The following is a 22,363-nucleotide window of genomic DNA, read 5'->3' as shown; positions in this document are numbered from 1 at the left end:
CTTTTAATTTGTAGACATAAGTGAAGAGTTCAACGTTGTTTTTAATTGCAGGATTGAAAGTTTGGGATTTTAAATCAATTTTACTAGAGATTTATATATTTTATTCTTTTAATATAAATACAAAATTTATGACAAAGCTGATGGATTCATTCGAATTAATAAACCGCGATCCATACGTCCTATAAAACTATAGGTCAAATTATAATAATAAAAAGTACCTTTTGCATGAATGACACTTAAAAACAAATTATGTTCATTCTTTGCAATGAGAAAAGGGACACATTTTTATGACGAGTTCGGCGCGGGGTGGTGGGGTGGGATACCGACACACTATCGGGTGGAAATAAAACTTAATAGTCCGTTCGATCAAGTTTTTAATAATTAAATGATAAAAATATTTATTTTAAAATTTTAAAGGTTGAAAATAATTAATATTTCTGAATGTAATGATAACAAAAATTGTTTTTCGTATACTATAAAAATAGAGTAATTTTTCCCTCGTAATAGTTGGCCAATCACAAAGGACGATTAACTCTAATTATATTGGTAATTAAATTTTACAAATTGATAAATCAAATTTAATATTCACTCTCAATAGGTATCTTTTGGAAAAACTTGTGACAATTTCTTTTTTTTTTTTACATATTTCAGAGGCTATAGACACAATTGCATCAACAATCTAAAATGACTTTCTGAAAGTAAATTTTTAATTAAGTAATCATCGAAAAATGAGATATTCTCTCTCATTGTTGATAGAAATCTTTCGAGAGAAGTTTTTTCCATGTTATAATAAAAGGAGTTTTGTTTCGAAAAAAATACATAAAAGAATTTGAAAAATTGAAATTATAAGAGGATACATTTTGGATACGAAAGTGCCGTGCCGGTGCGGGTGGGATCCAAATGTGTCTATACCGACACAATTTTGTGGGGGGGAGAAATTTATTTAGGAATGAGATATTTGAATTAAGATAAGAAAATAACATATAATTGTAATGTATTTTTTTTATATACAAAAACATTACTTATATTATAATTTAATCAGGGCCAACTATCGTTATGATGCCTATTAAATTAAGAACTAATAAAATGTGACGAAAAGAAATAAGATTTAATGAGGTTCAATAAAGCCAACAGAGAGAATTGTTTTACGATATAAAAGAAAAAACAAAGATATAAGAACTTTAATTACAATTTTTTTTTATAGAAAAGAGAATTAAAGTTTGAGATTTAAAATTTCGTTAATAATTGTAAATTAATTTTGTTAGGAATTTACAAATTAATATTCATAAATGCTCCTTTCATTTCGTATTAATTAAATTTATGAGATATTTTTTATTTTTCGAATTAATTTAATTAATATTTTTAAAATATTCTTTCAATTTTACCCTTCATTTCAATTTTTAATTCGATGAGTTTAATAAATTTGACAATAATTAATAAGGATAAAAATGAAAAATTATGATAATTTACGTTTTGATCTACTTTTCTTAAAGAGTGTGAAATATCTCAAAAATTCAATTAATATGAAATAGAAAAAATATTTAATTATTTTTTAATATGAATATAAAATCTTAAAAAAATTATTAAATTCGTTCGAATCCATGAGTCCCACTTAACTCGCCTATGACGTCCAAGCTTCACAATATTATCAAACAATAACAAGATTCTGGTTTGAGTGGCGCAGGCACTATATGATCACACAAGAATTAGAGGTGGGTTGCTATTCAAATCTGTCACGGCATAGCATGTTATAGTTAGGATCTTTTTTAATTGGATTTAGAGGACCACGGTGTCATCCATATTTATTTGTCGTTCAAAAATTATATTATATAATTAGAACGAAAATATTTTATTTTATATATTATATATTGAGTTATTAACCACAATTTTTATACGATTTTATTTTTTAATATTTATTAAGTGAAATTTTAGCTTCACCATTAAATTGTATATATAAATATAATAATAAATAAAGTGATTAAATAACATATTCTAAATACCTTTGACATAATAAAATTTTATAGCCAAATAATTCTAAATGCCTTGAAATAATTGATACTTAAAATTTCACACGTTTGAATCTCACCAGTAACTATGTAAAAATTTTATTTCCGTCATCGTCGGTGCGTGTCGACAGTGGACTATTTGAGTGGGTCCACTAATCTATCACCTTATACTTGGGCGATACGGAGGTTGTTCTACTATCATCTCACCTTGCCATGTGTAACCTACAATTTATTTATTTTCAACACCGCTCATGTTCAACTTAACTATGTAATATTTATTTAATACTAATAAATAAATGGGCCACCCTGGATTATAAATTTTCATGGCTTTTTGCATTTCTTATTCATTTTCGACATTATATTTGTGTTTTTTTTAATGTTTCTTCTTTTCTATTTCTTTCTTCGAACAGATTATGAGTTTTTTTGGATTGATTCTTTTAAATAATTTTTAAATTAAAATAAAAAGTAGAATAGATTGCTTTTGGTTTTTGACGAAACTTAAGTTTTAATTACGTTTATACATAATTATACACACATATATATAGCCTCTCTCCTCTGTCTTCCAATTTCGCTAACTTCTCTCCTTCCTCTCCTAATCTCTCTCGCCAGAATATACAAATATGTATGTATATCAGTTTTATATATATATATATATATAATTATCCTCTCTCCTTTGTCTTCCAATTTCGCTAGCCTCTCTCTTTCCTCTCCTAATCTCTCTCGTCAGAATATACAAATACATATGTATATCAGTTATATATATATATAACAGATATATATACACAATTCGTCGTTCTCCAGTCTTTGTCCTCTCTCACTTTCCTCCTTCTTCCCTCTTTCAATCTTGCTCGTCTTTCTCCTCCATCTTCCAATCTCACTCGCTACATATATATATATATATGTATGTATTTATGTATGTATGTATGTATGTATGTATACGTTTTACATATATACAAGTCTTTGATAAATATACATATACAATTCACCTCTCTTCCCTCTTTGTCCTTTCCACTCTCTTCCCTCTCACTCGTCTCTCTCCTCCTTTTTCCCAATCTCACGTCACTATCCCCCCTATAACATATAACGATGATTTGTAATGAACAAACTATAACTATGAAAAGTGATTATAACATATAGCGATGACTTGTAATGAACAAACTATAACTATGAAAAGTAATTAGACTATTTTTTAGTGACTATCTGCAAAAGCTCCCCTTGTAAACTAATCCAAACCCTCTCAACATGCATTTGAAGTTAAATTTAACTTATATAACCCCCGAAAAAACATAAACATTTAACCGATTTAATAGATAAAAAGAAAATGTTCCATCTTTGTTGTGGTAACAAATGGCTATCTGACGATGGAAATGGAAATAGAAATCACTAAAGTGAACCAAAAACAATCGATAATTCTCATTTGTTGATTATTGCACGCACTGGAGTAGAAAAAGAAGCACAGACAAAAACAGAGCTTAATCGTGAGGAGAATGTGGTATTTTAAGAAAGTCATCATGTATAAATGTATTTGAGATAAAGTGTCAAAAAAACGCACTTAAATTATTCAGTTTTTTTGAGTTTCATATTTAAACTGTTGAAAGTGTGAGTTTCATACCTAAACTATCACTTATTAGGTATGAAACTCAAACTTTAAATAGCATAGGTATGAAACTTAAACTTTCAATAGTTTAGGTATGAAACTAAAAAAAATGTATAGTTTGAGTGTGTTTTTGACACTTATCTCATTGTATTTTTTAATTTGACTTTACTTAGTATGTCTTGCATAAATTACAAATACATTTAAATTTATAACAAGAATAAGCAAACACATGTGTGACACATAAATACATAGAATACACTCAAACTGATTTGTATTATATCATACAAAATACTTATTATTAATATGTAAAATTATATAATAATAAAAAATGATACAATTAAAATACATAAAATACTTTATTCTATAATCACTCTCTTTTAAATATAAACAACTTAAACTTCATTCCAATATAATAATCTATAAAAGCTAAACAGGATAGGAAAAACATGCTAGATAAGGCTAACATCACAAACAAGCACACATAAAAAAGATTTTACGAGGATATCGAATTAAAAATCACATTTGGGATACCATCTACGATTCTACTATATCAATTCGTACGCTCTTCCTGTAAGTAGAGTAGAGTACATGTTAATACTTTCGTTTAATAATAGTTATTTATTATATTATATTAAAAATAATTATTTAATACTATTAAAAAACTAAAAGATATTTTACCTTTTAATGTCTATTTTTTTTTTTAATTAAATATTATATATTATGTGATATATTTTTTAAAATATTATATTTAATAAAGTCAAAGGATAACATAATAACATTAGCCTATTATTTATTATTTCTTATGGGATCTGTCAAGCTATGGCGGTGTCACCTTATAATTAAGGGTTTATTTGAACTTTCTTCGGTGAAAATTATATTATTTATATATTGTTGAAATATATATAGTAATTATCAAATCTCTTTTAATTATTTTATATATTTATTTTTTTATATTTTAAACTCTTTATTGAAAATCTAGTTTGTGACTGATATCAAGTTAATTATGAACAACTATTGTTAGATTGACGTGAGGGAGTACTTAACTGCAGTTAATACATATTTTAAGTATTAATTTTTATCATTTATTATAACCATAATTAAACATCAATATCCACATCACTTTTGGCATGTCACAACTACCCCACTCTCCAAGGGTTAAACCCGATCCATATATTATGACCGCTTCACTCCATCATAAACCGACCCAATTGTATATTCATTTCTCTCTCTTTTTTTCCCTTTCTCATCAAATTTCTTTTTTCCCTCTCCGGTCACCGGCTTTTCAACATTCCGGCAACATCACCGCCGTCCTGACACCAACTCCTCTAGATATCCCCACGTATTCCACATTCATTGCTAGTCAGTGTATTTTATTGATTTCTCCTTTTTAAAAAGTTTCAAAATTATTGGGATTCGCTTCCCTGATCAGTTAAAGATTGCCGCATTTTGTAGAATATACTTGTAAGGTGCGAAAGAGTTAGGGATTTTTCTTCTCTTCATCGAAACTATCGTCTTTGGAAGGTTTCAGAATCCATGTTTTGCTCAAGTTTCTGAAAGAGAAAATTTCTCATTGACGTTCGGGTTTCTATATTTTTGTAACTCCTTATCTTCTTTCTTCAACTTTTTTTATAAAAGCATTTCTGGGTATCAAAAAAAGTAGGATTTTGATTGATTTTTGGATCCTACATTACCCAAAAAAAGTGACTTTTTTTTCTTTTGGTATATTGATTGTTTGTGATGAGTGATTGAGGAAAACAAATAAGTAATACAACTTGTGAGTTGAATAGTAAGGGGAAATGTTCTGAGAAAGTAGGGGTGGGGGAATTTGGGCATAATGGGGCTAAAAGTAACAGCTTTAGCAGAAAGACGTTTGGAAAAACTAAAAAGTTCTATGTCATCCAAGTCTAGAATGAAGTTATGGATGATAAGGATCACAACATCAGTGCTTATATGGATTTGCTTAGTTCAATTAACGATATTTGGAGAGACTTGGGGTCCTAGAGTTTTAAAAGGCTGGCCCCCTTGTCTTTCTCACGAATCAGCTGCAGTACTGGCTGTTAAATCGTCGTCTGAGGTCCCTGCTAGAGTTCTTCCACCAAAGAGTAAGTATAAGTTTTTTCACAGGCGTGTGTGCCTTATGTTTTTTCATGTCCATGTTAGTGTCCTGCTGACTTGTTTCTTCACCTACTTTAGTTGACAACTTAGAGATCATGTTGCTTGTTGTGTCATAGGATTAATTGGAAACATCAAAATGGGGTCTTTTTCGTGGGAATATGAAATTATTTATGAGTATAGGTTAATGCCATTTATGGATATTGTAGTTGGAGGCCTTGCAATAAAAGGAAGATTCACATAATATTGTGTTAATTATAATCTGTATACTTTTGTAGACGGTAGTTTCATTGGTTGAGTTGTTGGCTTAGTATTTTAGTTAAAAATACATAATACACTACGTGGTCTATTCAAGTTAATCCAACTTTTAGTGACCCTTATTCCAAAACAAAATTGTTGTGCAACTTTTTTATGGTTTATCTGTTTCCTGACCTACAATATTGGAAGTTCCCCGTTGAATTTAGAGCTATTGACTTCATTTGAAGAGTCTGTCAGACTGACTGATGTTATGATTATTTGTGTGAATCAGGGGTTTACAGGAATAATGGTTACCTCATGGTTTCATGCAATGGTGGGCTTAATCAAATGCGGTCAGCGGTTAGTAGCTTGCTTTAGATCAATCAGTACATACCACATACAAATGTAATTAATTTAGACAACTGTTGTGAATTTGACTTGTGAGATGATTTTGTCACTTGTTTCTCCCCCTTGTTCTTGTTGCAGATTTGTGATATGGTTGCTATAGCAAGATATTTGAATGTGACTCTTATTGTTCCCGAGCTGGATAAAACCTCTTTTTGGGCTGATCCAAGGTGTGTCCTCTCAATTATCTTGAATTTTTGTCTTTCTAATTACTGAATTCTTTTTTTAGAAAGAAAAAATGGCGATTTGTATTAACGAAGTTTTTTATTTGCAGTGAATTTCAAGACATATTTGATGTTGATCATTTCATAATGTCCTTGAGAGATGAAGTTCGAATATTGAAGGAGCTACCTCCAAGACTAAAGAGGAGGGTAGAGTTAGGAGTGACTCATACTATGGCTCCTATTAGTTGGTCTGACATTTCCTACTACCATAATCAGGTTTGTGGTTTTCTGCTAAATGTTATTTTGTTATTGCTATTAACTCTCGCATCCTTCTCCAGTGTAATGATGATCATTTTTTGAATACAGATTCTTCCCTTAATTCAGCAGTATAAAGTAGTTCATTTGAACAGGACTGATGCTCGGCTTGCCAATAATGGACAACCTATGGAAGTTCAAAAGCTACGATGCAGAGTTAATTTTGGTGCATTGAAATTCACCCCTCAAATTGAAGAGTTGGGTAGAAAGGTTGTCAGAATACTTAGGCAAGAGGGTCCATTTATGGTTCTGCACCTGAGATACGAAATGGATATGTTAGCTTTCTCTGGCTGTACTCAGGGATGCAAGCAGGAAGAGGTGGAAGAGTTAACAAGAATGAGGTGAAGTGAAATCCTTGTATTCCTTGGTGGCTTTAACCATCCTTTGTTCATTGGCTGATTAATTAACAACTTTTCCTTTAGATATGCTTATCCATGGTGGAAAGAAAAAATCATAAATTCAGATTTGAAAAGAAGAGATGGTCTGTGTCCTTTGACACCTGAGGAAACTGCTCTTACTTTAAGGGCATTGAACATTGATCCTAGTATTCAAGTGTACATTGCGGCTGGAGAGATTTATGGCGGAGAAAGGAGAATGGCTAGTCTTGCTGCAGCTTATCCTAATTTGGTAGTTAGAAAGTTCTAGTTAATTCTTATGCTGGCTGAATATTGCAGACTCACCATTTGCACCGGCTTTATTTTCTAATAGGTAAGGAAGGAGACACTACTCGAGCCCTCTGAGCTGAGGTTCTTTCAAAATCACTCCTCCCAAATGGCAGCATTAGACTATCTTGTTTCCTTGGAGAGCGATATCTTTGTTCCTACATATGATGGAAACATGGCCAAAGTTGTTGAAGGACATCGCAGGTACTCTCTTTTGATAAATCGTGGTTAGCATATTGGAACGACGACTTCATATTCTGTACAGTTGTTCGTTGCTTTTAGAGATTTAATTTGCAAAATTTTAAGAGCCATGAAAGAATTTCCCTGTGGTGTCACACCTCACATTCTTTCTATATGCACATTACACATGGTGTACAGTTGGTTTGGTGGTTTTGGTACAAATTTCATTTAATCTGAATGTCCACCATTCCACGCAGATATCTTGGATACAAGAAAACTATCTTGTTAGACAGAAAGCATCTGGTGGATTTAATAGACCAACATAATGCTGGATCATTGACATGGGATGAGTTCTCTACCGCTGTTAAGGAAGCTCACTCTGAACGTATGGGCAACCCAACAAAGAGATTGGTCATTCAAGACAGACCTAAAGAGGAGGATTATTTTTACTCCAACCCATGGGAGTGCTTAAAACCATCTTATGAAGATGAACTTTAAGCAGCATGTAAATTATGATGGTGGTAACATTGCATTATAGAGAAGTACTTCCGCGCACTGACATATTTGGAGGACATACTTGTCAACACTCGAAAACATTGTGCTGCAATTTGCTTCTGAGGACGACTGTTGCGGCGCGATACACTTGAAATCCTGAGATCCTCAGAAGCATTTGGAAAAGGGTTTATATTAAAATGTTCTTCTTTTTTTCCTTCAGAAACTCAATAATTGAATACATGTATAGAAAACTGTCCTGCCATTGCAAGGATATATTATCAATGGCAGTATACACAGAAGGGTACAATATAGATTTGTTTTGCCAGGACTTTTGGATTTGTCATATTTAAAGTTCCACTCAATACCACACTAGTTGACTCACTCAGTCTCCTCCATTCTTTTCTACGTAAATATTACTCTAGTCAGACTCCACTTGTTGAGATGTTATTGTGTGTTATATTTAACGATATGGTTAAGGTTATTCACTCCTTCTCTCATGATCTTTGTGTGTATAATGTCACATTGACATAATTAGTGATCATATATAATTAGACAAAATATATACAAGCTGATTCGGATACTAGAAAGTTCAAAGCTTTGAATTATTATTTTAATAGAAGTGCAATTATTTTAACCTTAAATAGACTGTTTAATTTTATGGCTGAAATAAGAGTACGATTATTTTAATAATAGCACTTTACAACCCATTGGCATTAAAAGAAAAAAGGTCGAAAGAACACAAAAGGCAACCAGATAAAAAGACGTTTGTTTTTTTTTCTTTTTCCTCTTTTAATATTTGTCGTCAAATGAGTAATCATTATGATTAATAATTTAACATGTAGGGTGGATGATAATTTTATTTTCTTGAAGAAAAACAAAAATAGAGTATCTAGTATTCATATAATAATAGTAATAATAATTAAAAAAAAAAAAAGAGAGAGAGAGAGAGAGGTAGATAATTTTAATATTTGAGAGGGCACTAATTCGTAAACACCAAAGCAAAGCAACTTTCAGTACTTAATCTCCACTAAATTATTATTAATTATCCTGATGTTAGCACTTAAATATTCCTTCAAACACTAATGCTTTAGTGCTAATTATTAAAAAGGTCATTATTTGCTTAATCTTCAACTGGCAGTGGATCTATTCAACCAAATTTCAAATACCAAAGAATGAGAAAATGAAATTTGTGAATCAAAATTTAATCCTCCCTACTACTATCAGTTAAACACAAAGGATTAAAAAATTAATAAGAGAAACGGCGATAATACAAGTTTAAAATGTCCTATATGGTCGTACTCCCTGTTTTATTTTAATTATTTTATTTCTCAAAAAATTAAGTAAGTTTACTATTATACTTTTATTTAGTGTATTTTTGAATTTAAATTTTCAATAAATAAACATTAATTAATTACTTAGTTTTTCTATGTTGCAAAATATATATTTTCAAGGTTAATAACTTTCAAATAATAAAATAATAAGAATAATTGATCTTGTGAAATAACAAACGAGTACTCCATCTGTCATCTTTTAATTATCACATTAGCTTTTCAAAAGTCATTTTGATTAATTTTCAAAATTAAATTAGGTTACATTAATTTGATATTCTAAACAAAAAATTTAGATACTCAAAATCCATATGAAAATGCTATAAATTGCAATTTTTTACATATTAATATAATTAAAAAATACATTATAAAATAAAATTATGACAATTAAAGTTGAACGAAAAATTATTAAAAATTACTTATTTATTTTGAATAAAGACAACATATAAATAAGAACAACGTAAATTAATTATTGAGATCTTCCCAGAAATTGTCGTACTTAAAAAATCGAAAGGCAATCCCAAGAAAGAGTAACAATTATTTAAGTGTTATTAATCTTATCATCATTGAAGGATCCAAAATAAAAGCAAACCTCGAGGCAGGAATCTTAATTGATGATGAAGAGAATTTAATTTTCCTTCATACTCACTCTGTTTCATTTTCTATTTTTTTTAAAAGAAAAATATTTTATCAAAAGTATATTTTATTAATTTGCTTAAAAATTAAACAATACTGCATGCATGTATTTAATTATAAAAATAATATTTTAAAAATATTAATTTTTCGTAATTTGTTATATGAACAAATAATTTTTTTTTTTATATTTTTAATAAAGGATCAAATAAAATAAAACGGATAAAGTAATTTTCAATTGCTGAGTGCATTCAACTCTTTATGTTTGAGTCTACTTATTAATCAATGCAAGCATGAATCTAGATATACCCTCACATTTTATAGCTGCAATTATTTCATTTTTCAATTTAGAATAAGAGAAAGTGAAAAGGCAAAATAACGAGAAAAATAATAAAAAAGCAAAAAATGACACTTTATTAAGTAAGGTTTTAATAGTCCCTTAAATATATATTTGCTCATTTCGATCTTCTAAATTTGTCATATGTTAATTTTTTTTTGTGTGTACGTCAAATATATAACAAAAATGGATTGTCTTGTTAAATAAATGACGTGTGAATCAAGAAAGAAAACTTATCAATATATATATATATATACATATAGAACTTAAATCAATTGAAGATATTAGAGGTAATTATGACATATAATTGATAACGAGTCATCACCGAACATGATAATGATGTTTTCGTATTAATTATGTACATATTATTTGATAGAATAAATTAATATAAATTTGGGAAGAAAAAATTAATATAAATTTCAGGAACCCATCCTATTTTACTTTTTTAAAAAGAAATTTCTCTTACTATTGTTATCATTTATTATCATTTCTTCTTTTTTAAAAATGGAGAAGGGAATTGGCAAGCAGAAAAAATGTTGGGCTAATTATAACTTGTATTAGATAGAATTGGGCTTGCTTATAATGGGCAGAAAAAGAACAAGTAAAATAGATTGCGTTGATTTACACAAATTTTCTTTGGGAAAATTGTATATAATAGCAAATAATAACCTAAAATAAATAGAGTAGTTAGGGTTTGATTTAATTGTACTCCATAGCAAACGTTTTGCAAAAAAATTGTCAGGTGCCTCTCTCCCAAATATCTCGCTCGCCACTCTCCTCCAATCTCTCGCTCTCGTTTTATACAATTTTCAAATTGTATCTAATTTCTCTCTTTATCGTTTTATACAATTCGATTCAATTGTATATTCCTTGTCAAGTCTCTTTTGTCTTTCTCTTTTTCTAATTTTATACAAATTTAAATTGTATATAATCGTTTGATACACTTATAGTAATACAATTCGTTTTTATACAGTTCTCTGCGTAAGTGTCTTTTTCTTTCTTGTTTTATACAATTTGCTTCAAGTGTATATGTATAGCGAATTATACAATTTCTATATTTGCTATGGAGCGCAATTATGCAAACTTTGCTATAGCATACAAATATAAATTTTTTATTTGCTATATGTAAAAATTGCCCGTTTTCTTTTATAAGCCATCATTTAGTTTTTGACCATATTTGTAACAATTGTGAAAATATAATCAATGTTCACATATTTCTCAACCTTACATATGTAACATTAGATAATCGTCTAACAATTTAAACTGTAGTCTAATTTTCTCATAAGATCTTCAATTTGATCTATAATGATCTTTAGACCATGATTTAAAAGATTTTTTTAAGTTACACGAAAAATAAAAAGTGGATCTTTGTTCAAAACAAATATTCCGAAAAAGACAACTAGTAAAAATTGCATATTCTTTAACCATGGCTAAGAGTAAAATGTGAAAATAAACGATACATGTCTTGTATTTATTTGGTCGGATGTAAACACAGAGTATATATGGACATACGAAAAACAGTAGCCACTGTTCCAAAATCCACCCCTTCCTCTGGTGCAAGTTTATAGCAACAAAAATATAAGATAAAACGAAAAAAAGAAGAAGAAATGATTACACAAATCTAAATACTTTACATTACATGGATAGGCCATATATAAAGCTACTCTACAAGACACTTCAGATGAAATAAATGGAAGAATTGTATTAAAAAGCAGCTTCTCAACATGAGCATGGAAGCCTCAATAGTGATACATGATTTCTTGATAGTTCACTACAAGTAATAAATATCGAATTCTGTGCAGCCAAACAATCGAAAAGGAAAAAAAAATGAATTACATTTACAGTAGCTTATGATCTGATAAGGGGAGATTTTCTATACCAGATGTATACATGAATATCCCTTCAGAATCAGAAGGGGAAGGAAATTTTTTAAGTTGAATAAATTGCAAAAGAAACTTTTGTGTGTTAAATTTGGTTTTAACTTGTTTTGAGCCGTTTGAAGGCATGGACAGACTCCTCTCTTGTGCTTGTATCAATGAATAGTGGAGTTGGTTGATTTCTTGAGGAAATGTTGTCACCCTGAGAATTGTGACAAAGTTAAGGTTGTTAATTACTTCTGCTTAAGTACTAGAATATTACTGGAATTAAAAGAATCCCGGGTACCTTAAAATTGGATGTTGAAGCATTTGATCTATCATCAGCTCTTTTGGCGAGATCAATTTGCACTGACATGTTGGCTTGTGACAAGTCTACTCCGGAACTCTGCAATGCTTGTTTCAGTGTGTTCATCAATCTGCCAAACACCAAAATATACTCTTAGTCAAGTCACCAGTAATGTGAGTATATACAGTGGAAACGAAAGCACAGATAATACAATATTCAGAAGATGATGATAGGTTTTAATTAGAGTGCAAAATTATGTGTAGTGAAGGGATAAAACGAAGTACAAAATTATGTGATGCATGAGCTAGAACAACACAGACCAGAGAATTCTTACCTTTGAGAATAGACACTGGAGATGCTGAGCGTACCACTTTCTGTAGAAACCTCTTGACCTTTTAGCTTGTCATTTGTAACAGCATAATTAGCCATATTCAATCTGTTTGATGGACATTGAGGCTGAGATTTCAGTTCCAACGAGCCAGCATCAGGTGCCAGTATTGACTTTAGCGATGCTATGCTAGTATGTCCACCAAACGGAAATGTGCTTGGTTGCATACAAAGTGTTGCGGCCCTGTTTGTCAATTCAGACAGAAAACTGCTTTCTTTCACACTGGAAGTTCTGTTTGGCTCTTGTGTCTGTTCAGTGACAGGCCCTGTAGCAGAGATTCCAATTTTGTTCTCGTCAAACTTTGCAGCACGTATAAGTGCAGGACTAGATGCACTGTTTGTGCCTTGAGAATGATCAATGAAACCTTGAGCCATACTATGGCACTTATTCTGCTTTCATGAAATAAGAATAGTCACTGATTGTGTTGTTGAATGCACTAAATAGGCATCTTACATGGATGTGCTGCTATTTACAGATTAAAAGAAAATATATCCTGTCCTTTTTGACTGTATACATTATCACTGCATATGCAGTAGGTAAGTAGAGAACTTCAACCACCATATTTCAAAGTCAATAGTGGACCAACCCACGCATCTCCTACTTAGACTACTCTTGATAATTTGTCAGTAGTGGACCAACCCCTACATCTCAATGTACAGTATTATAAATTTTGATCACTTGCCCTAACTAATATGAAGATACAAGTCTGAAGGCATTTCAAAGCAAGGATTAGATAAGACTAAACACCTAAAGTATGTAGACAAAACAATGAGAAAGACCAAGAAATTACCCAAGGTAATGTTGAAGGTTGACTATCCAAACTTTGGTAGGATCCCTCATATTTGTGCACTTTCTCTTGTAGGAATTGAATATATTCGATAACCTACAAAAAAGAATTTACTTATCCAATCTACAGTGTATATGATAAATAGAGTACTTGACCATATACGACATTCAAGTACCTCCAGCAAGAATGATGCTTTATCTCTCTTCTGGTCACTGTGAGGGATGATCTCTCTCAACTTCAGAAATCTGATTTAAAAGTTCCAAAGGTAATGGTTCAATTTTCATTGACAATCATGTTATTCGACTGTTCATAAATCTGGTTGCACAGTAAAAGATTGACAGAAACAAGACTAGTATTGGTTCAGCAAAGGAATTAGAATGTTCCAACTAACATATGATATCTAGACAGAGATAGCTTCTGCCTCAAATAAGAGGCTAGAAAAAACTGAGTGAAGAGTGTGCTAGTCAATGCATAAATACTTGGAAGTCAGATCATACTAACATTCCCCTTCCCACAGGCCACAAAGTAATAGTCACATTGTCAAAAACTTTTCCTTTTTCTTTTCTCGAAACTCTAAATTAGGGTTGTAAACATGCCTGTCATTGATCTTGCTTCTTCTTCTTTGCTCTGTTGCTGAGTGCTTCGAGCGTGGAGTATTTGGCTTCTGATCACTGCTTTTCCCATCGACTTTTACTGATAAATTGCCTATACAAGTAGCTGTCCTTCTGTTATAAATGACAGATTCAGAGTACTGAGAAACGCAACTGTCAGACTTATGCAAGACAAACCTCTGGATGGTGAAGGTGACTCTTTCTTAACAACAAATTCTTCTTCGTCGTCATCATCATCTTCCTGTGCATTCTTAGCCGATGTTATCATATGTATGAAACTCTGATTCTCCATTGCTGATGGTTGCCTGCATTGTATTTTGAATAGTTAGAACTGGAATTATAAGCACAAATCATCAAGACAAATAAGAAGCATTCATATGAATGGAAGCAAGTCACTGACTGAGGAGATGAGTGTGAGCTCAAGGTTGCAGTGTTATGATTATGATTTGAAGACAATTGTGATTGCCGTTCTAATGATGTCGTACATTTCCCTCCTCCAATGTTTAAACCTGCTTCTGTCAAGCACATAACAAATGTTAACTGGAGCTGAAGTCTTCAGGCTTCTCTCTTTGGATAATACTATAGTGATGTTAATGGAACCAAAGAGGAGAATTAAAGGTGTCCTTCGGAAATGATTGTTAGCAGGAGACTTATCAGATGATTGCCATTCACAAAGTTTTAACATTAAAGAAAAACACGGAGTACGAAGAAACCAAAAAATGAAAATATACCTCTTACGACATGTCTATCTCCAGCGAGATTCTCCTTCCCAGTCTTTCCCTTCTTCATGGCAGATTCATTCCATAATGCAAAACCACTTCCTGAGTAAGAACTGCAGTTTGAGTTTCTATCGTCTCTATCTGTACTGCTAGTTTGTGTAACAGCAAATGTGTTTGCTTCTGGCTTTGGAAACCTTTGCTGTGAATAAGAAATGCTATATGTGCCAATGCCACCAGGAAGAATATGTGCTGCTGATGGAGGCTGCTTTTCTATAGCCTCTACCTCAACTTTATTTTCTTCTTTCCCAACAGTCTTCCTTGCTTGTTCTAGAGGTTGAAAGAAATCATGAGTTTGTAGGTGGCCACCTGCATGACAGCCATGGCAAATGAGAATCAAATAAAGCACTAGAAGACATAATTATCCAAGTAAAAATCATGCACAATCCTTGAATAGGCAAATCAAAAGGGAAGTAGAATCTGGCAAGAGCGGCCCACTATTTTTCAATCTTTCCTTTTTCCTATTTGTTTCTTTCTAATCCCAGTATATTTCAAGATTCAAATTGAACAACAGACAGTCCTTGAATTAATGTCACAAAAAACCAGAAAAACAACGGAAAGTTAGGTGGCAAACAACGACAGCAACATACCCACCATAATCCCATAAGTGGGGTCTAAGGAGGGTGGGGTGTATGCAGCTCAGTAGCAACATCAAATAATTCAATAACCGAAGCAAAGGAAACAACATGTACTAAAATATAATACTTACACGAAAAACTAGACTACACTCCATTACCTAATAAAAGAAAATTACTTAGAAGAGCAACAACGGATGAATTTACCTCATATTCTATAATTTTTGAAAATATAATTCAACAGAAATAAAAATGACTTGTGCTTATGAGTGACAGAGTGGGGAAGTCATTTTCCCCCCTTTTGTAACCAAACATCAAAAAGGAATTCCACAAAGAAAACAGTTTCCTCCTGAAAAAAAGTTCCTTCTCCCAAAACGTAGCCTACGCAAAGTAATTAACAATTTTATTATGGTTTTTTCTTCTATCAATCCAATTCTTCTTAAAACCTCAACTTCCTACATCTGTTCTTTTTTTCTTTTCTTTTTTTTTTTTTAAAAAAGAAGAAGCTAAAACCTACTCATTTCATCAGCTTGCTACATTGTAGAGAAGGGCCGGAGCATTCAATATACATGATTCAGCAATGTCAGCCAATCTCAGTCAAGGCCCACCAAAGCTGATAGTCCAGGTCCACGCATGTAATAATCAGCATTAAAGTCACGGGTGTAGTAATTGCAACTCGTGATTATACATTTGACAAATCTTTAATTTAAGATCTCAATATTTAAAACTTTATTTACTTTTTTAAATTTTATTTCGATTAAAATAAGACAAGTAAATAGAGATTGGGGAATAGGGAGTACTACTTTTAAACAGTATAGCAGAATTGCGTAAATGTGAGAGGTAAAACGAAGTTATATCTTGAAGATACAATCACAACAAACACATGCCCACCAAACAAAACCAATAAAACTGCAACAACCAAATTTTTTTTCTTTCTATAATGACTCTTCGATCGGAAAAGTACCTTGAGAAGGTCTTGGATCTTGTTCAATTGGTGAATATAGTGAAAGAAAATCATGCGTCGTCTTCCTCCCTGCCAAACAAAAAATTTACGCATGGAAATCTAAAATCAGATCAGTAGCGACTTTTTTCCTTCAGGTATAAGATTATATATTCAAAATTCAGATTGTTTTTGGCATAAACCAAATAAGCTTAACGACTACCTTCTGTTCCAAAAGGCCTGGATTGAGGTAACTCCATTCAAATCAGAATTATGTGTTTCAAATAAACAAAAGCTACTAAAATGCAGCAGAATTCAACTGAATTTCGAAAAGTTGTTGCGTAATTCAACAACTTCAAACCCAAACCTCTTCTAGTTCCAAACAGATCTGCCTCCAACAGGGGATTTGAGGCACATCAGAAACCGAAACTTGAAACTAACTACGTCTCAATCTCAAACAAATAATCCTTTTCTGAAAAAACAGGGATGATGCAAGTTTATTCCACCAAATCTGTGAATCAAAATTCAACTGAATTATGCAAGAGAAAACGTATGGAATACCGAATAAGGAAGATCCAGAACGAGAAAACACGTACTTGCGATATGATTTGGTGGTGTAAAATGCATAATTCTCCTTAGATTTCGTTGTAAAAACTGAAAACAGAACTGCGTAATGACAAAGTTGATCGAAACACTGAATTTTGGTAGGGCCTCGTCTTGATTATCGCAAACGATGAACAAACACCCGCCGGGTTGGTTGCTTCCTTAAATATGAAAAAAAAAAAGAAAAAAAGAGTAAAAAGAAAATGGGTCTCACAGATCAGAGGATTCTCTCTATTCGTCTTTGGTGTGAGATGTTTTAAAGGTTCGTTGTCGTTGTCTGTTACAAATACTAACTCCGTTACAATTAACGTCGTTTAGGTAACAGTTACGTCAATGCGGCAGTCTGACGGCGTTGGATTCAGTAGAGGAAGGTACCAGTGGGGGCAAGCTAATTGGTGTAATGGAACTAACTTCAGTTTAAGTAATCTTGTTTATATAATTTGTAGGTATATTTTTATATAATTAAATTATTTTTATATTAATTTAAAAAATAAATTTATATAAAATAAACATCTATCTGAACTATAAATAGTTATACAAATTATTCAAATTATAAAAAATTATATATAATAATAAATAATTAATTCATATTAAATGTAATCATCATAGTTTAATTTAATTGTATCCTATATCATATTATTGTTATTTCGTCTCTCTCTTGGTGAATCTCGCCACTTTCGTTTTCTCCCCCACCTCTCTCGCTTTTTATACAAATGCAAATGTATAAAATATGTTTGTATTAGTATAAAACGAGAGAAAATTGTATAAATACATATGTTTTCGTTCCCTCGCTCCCCTCTCCTAAATCTCGTTCGCCACTCTCGCTTCTCTCGTTTATACAAATAGAATAGAAATGTATAAATTGTGTTTCCGCTTATATAAAGCGAGAGAAAATTGTATATACATATGCAAATACATATATATTCGTTCTATACACTTATAAGTATACAATACAAATATATTTCTCTGCCCAATTTTCTTTACAAATCATACAATTAATTTTTTATATATATATATCAAAATAAAAACAATTTATATATCACTACTTTCTCTGAATATTAATTACTAGTATAATTAATTAAAACTAAAACTATTACTTATATCTTTGATGCAAGGTGACTTGCTAGAAAAAGTAATATAAGAAGGTAGAGTAATTGTTATTGAGTATTTTCCGGCGTAATTATCCAGCAATGTTGTTGAAAAAGCAGAGACTTGAGAATTTGCGTTTACAATTGTGGGAATAATAGAGTTACTCTAATTAAAATTAAATTGATTACGAATTATAATAATATATGTATTTTATAATCTAAACTATGAACAATGTTTGTCGACCCATATATGTAATTTGTAAAAATTAAATAATGTAATTGAATGCTTAATCTGTGATGGCATGTCACATGACCTCGACATGCGCAATCCACATTACAAGAGTTGGCATTAATGACCCACACTAATTAAATAGATTTAAAAACTTAATGATTATGATTAGTGCACAGATCCCAACCTGTTATCCAATTGTAAGAGTCGCACTTACCATTAAAATATTGTTGACGGATAATGCTAATGATCAGAAAATATAAAATTATGTAATATTTTTTTTATTTTAAAATAAATTAATTTTTTTAAAGTTAATAGTTATTAAAATTAAAATGATAAAAATATTTTTAAAAATAAAATAATATAAATATAATGTTATTCTGGTCAAATTTTGGCCACATTTTCTGGCCAAAAATTTTTTTCCCCGTCAAAGTTAAATGGCCAGAAAATTTGGCCACATTAATAAAGAAAAAGTGATTATAATATCTAATTACAATTCTTAAAATTCATTTGGTGTCGCATTAAATTTTAAATACAAATAATATTTTGTTTTAATTTGGTAATGTAAATTTTAAAATTTGAACCAAAATACAACTTTTTAATTAAGTTGGTAATGTAAGTTTTTGGATTCTTCTAAATAAAATAAAGTTACTTAGCTAAGATTTGGCCATAAATTTTTAAATATTCTTGACAAATATTATTTGAGTAAAATTTCATCATGTGTCTGGCCATATTTGGAAATATATTTCAACTTTTTGGAAAAATATGATTTATACTCATAAGTTTTAAAAACTATAAAAACTAATTATAAGTTTGTATTACAAGTCAATTGGATGTTCGTTTTGTCACTCATATAAATATTTTTATATTATTTTTTTATTTTCTTATAAATTTATCAAAAAAATTACATTATATATATGCCAAAATTTGATTTAAGAATTATATATATAAATATAGACACTTCTTTACATAACTGAAGGTCTAGTATAGTAACATATGCTTTTCAACTTTATATTATGACACTCCATACTATCGCGATCAAAACTATAATATGTTTTAACTAGTAAAACTACTCTTTTTGGTTGTATAATTGTATGTATATATGTGTATTTGATTTTACATGAAACTAACCTTGCTACTATTTATTAGTAATTATATATATTCTTATGTCAATAAATGTGTAGTGAAGTAAAAATTGTACGTTTGATGAATGAGAAAAAACATCAATTACATGAAAGCATATTGCTTGAAGTAATAAATTCTTGAAAATTTTAGTTGCCAACGTTAATTACATCTTGAGGTATGACTTACCCAAAATCTTAACTTAAATGTGAAATACTTTGATGCATAAATCATAATATTAAAGTACCTTTTCTTAGACTCCTCTATGAATGAAGAGAGAGAGAAACAGAAAAAAATTAAAGCTTTTTTGATAGAATAAACTTTTAGTTGATACAATTGGGATGCAATTTACATGCATAAAGTATTATATGTATGTCACATTGTTAGAAGATTTATTTGTATTTTCTTATTCATTATATTAAAAATTTATTTTTTATTTTTATTTATCATGTTTGAAGTATAATAGTTGTTCACCTTTATCTTTTTCATATTCTAAACCTGATTCATTTTCTTTAACCCCTATCACATAATCATTAATTTATTTCTAATTATATTATTTATTGATAAAATCACTTGAAATAAAATAAGTAATAAAATCAGCATATGAAATTGCATGTAATAATAAAACTATCTCAATAACAAGAGATAAATTAATATAAGTAACTTCATTTTTTAATTAACAGTCAATTTTCATGCTCTTGTAATTATAAAATTGATATTTTGATTCTAAAATTAATTTTGTTATCTTCTTGAAATTTTTGACATATTTTCTTGTCATCTTGACTCCCAACTCTCTTACACGCTCCTTCATTTACTTTTATTTTTTCATATTAAAGAAAAGTTTTTCCTGTTTAGCAATGAATATAATTAAACCAATCATTCATTTATATAACAAAATTAAGGCTTAAGTAATTTTTTTTAAGTTAGATAAAGGTTGACGTTGAAAAAGTAAAGCACCATCAAGGGAATTGATAAAATCGCTTTTTCTTTAATTAAAGATTTTGTATTTGAGTTTAAATATTAAAAAATCCTTTATCAAGGTATCTATCCCTTAAATTAGGTCTACACAATTTGAATTTAAATTATTTAAAATTTAATACAAATACAAAACACGAATAAAATAAATTAAAAAAAGGAAAGCATATATAGTACCGACAATAAATATAATCAAAGTAAGCGTTCACATTAAGGTGCACTGCTCCTATAACCGAACAGGTTGTCTTTCGTTAATCATTAAACATATATTAGTATAATTATATTAATTAAATTAAATTACTCCAAGTAATCACTCATATTATATTAACTTTATGCTTTATTTTGTTATCTTAATTCCTTTTTCTGAAAAAAAGAAAAAGTATAGCAGAACATGCATGGCTGGTCCACTCCTATCTTTAATTAACTTACGGATTCCATTTATATATTCTTAATTTGCATTCACACAAAGTCCTACTTAATAATCTTAATTAATTAATTAATTATAATCAGCTAATCGAGCTATAGGTTTACTTTAATTTTTAATCGATGATGAAGACATCGGTAACATGCACTCCTCTTAGCTAGCGTATACGTCCAATTTATGTAGTGTCAAATTTATATGGAAAATACGATTTTGCATGCTAGCTACTATTAATAATATAATACATATATTTTATGTAGATATAAAATGGATGAATTCATAATTTAATCTTAGTGATTTTTATTTTTAAGGCTTTTAAAATATTCAACTCGATGTGAGAGTGAAATACTTTATATTGGATGAAAAATCACGTGAAACATTTATATTTAGTGTCGAAAATAGTCAATATAGTAAAATTCATTTGATTTGTTTTTTTATTAGTATCTTTTTATACACATTTATCAAAAATATGTTAATTAGTCTATTGCGATTGGATAAGAATGTTCTTCAGTTATCCAAAGGTTTTGACTTCAAATTCTGAATATGAGAAAATCGAGAGCCATTGGGATTCAAATACATGAGCATTTCGAGCTCTTTCAAGACATCAAAAATACTGACACTATAATATTTTGTTCCATTAATTGTTTATATATATACACAATATTATTTTTCGACAAAAAATACATAGCATCTAAGAATAACTATACCCCTGCTTCATTTTACCTAACGCAAAATTAAATTAATTTAACTTTAATATTTATATAATTTAAAAAAAACTGAATTAATTAGACTTTAACGCGGGGCAAAACAAAAGTGGCGCAGTATATATCCAGTGTCGCAACTTTTGTTTGAACAAGAAGACGAGTTAATACTACTACAACACTGCAAATCACGTGCTGTTCACAAAACGACAAAAATAATTTCTTCAAAGAAATTAGGCCAACTCTAGTGCTTCAGAGTTTGGGATACACACTTTGGCTTTACATTAAATTGAATACATCTACTCAATTAGTGAGATTAATTTTGTTTTTATCTCTCCAACTCCATGATAAAAATTAAATTAAAAAAAAAGGATAGCTAACGATAATTTCCCATTCCAAAAGGATGATAGCTTTTCCTCTATATATAATAAAAATATCGAATTCTTTTCAGTTAGTTTATGTATTTTAATTTGATTTTTCATATATTGAATTTCTTATTAAGAATTCTAATTT

General features: G+C 30.0%; 2 protein-coding genes across 3 annotated transcripts; one reads left to right on the top strand and one right to left on the bottom strand.

Annotated features, from left to right (window-relative positions):
• The first annotated feature begins 2,393 nt into the window (after positions 1–2,393).
• Positions 2,394–8,554, top strand: LOC101263915 (rhamnogalacturonan I rhamnosyltransferase 1). The gene is made up of 8 exons (XM_004241566.5): positions 2,394–5,705; positions 6,245–6,312; positions 6,439–6,527; positions 6,632–6,797; positions 6,888–7,177; positions 7,259–7,463; positions 7,545–7,702; positions 7,936–8,554. The coding sequence occupies exons 1-8, from the start codon at positions 5,438–5,440 to the stop codon at positions 8,174–8,176; spliced, it is 1,485 nt and encodes a 494-aa protein (XP_004241614.1). The 5' UTR covers positions 2,394–5,437; the 3' UTR covers positions 8,177–8,554.
• Positions 8,555–12,153: 3,599 nt separating this feature from the next.
• LOC101264225 (transcription factor BIM1) lies at positions 12,154–17,546 on the bottom strand. Of its 2 annotated transcripts, none has more exons than XM_010324283.4 (12): positions 17,308–17,546; positions 16,935–17,222; positions 16,736–16,804; positions 15,152–15,505; positions 14,821–14,935; positions 14,598–14,725; positions 14,406–14,526; positions 13,985–14,054; positions 13,813–13,905; positions 12,969–13,411; positions 12,635–12,764; positions 12,154–12,550 (listed from the first exon to the last, which is right to left on the bottom strand). In XM_010324283.4, the coding sequence occupies exons 2-12, from the start codon at positions 16,969–16,971 to the stop codon at positions 12,449–12,451; spliced, it is 1,662 nt and encodes a 553-aa protein (XP_010322585.1). In that variant the 5' UTR covers positions 16,972–17,222; positions 17,308–17,546; the 3' UTR covers positions 12,154–12,448. The 2 variants fall into 2 exon arrangements, with proteins under 2 accessions (XP_010322585.1, XP_004241615.1); XM_004241567.5 differs by having other exon boundaries at positions 14,406–14,514.
• Between the last annotated feature and the right edge of the window lie 4,817 nt (positions 17,547–22,363).

The sequence above is a fragment of the Solanum lycopersicum genome, chromosome 6 (genome assembly GCF_036512215.1).
Source record: "Solanum lycopersicum chromosome 6, SLM_r2.1".
Classification (NCBI taxonomy): Eukaryota; Viridiplantae; Streptophyta; class Magnoliopsida; order Solanales; family Solanaceae; genus Solanum; species Solanum lycopersicum.
Note: the sequence above shows the minus strand (reverse complement) of the source record. Positions and strands in the feature narration are given on the sequence as shown.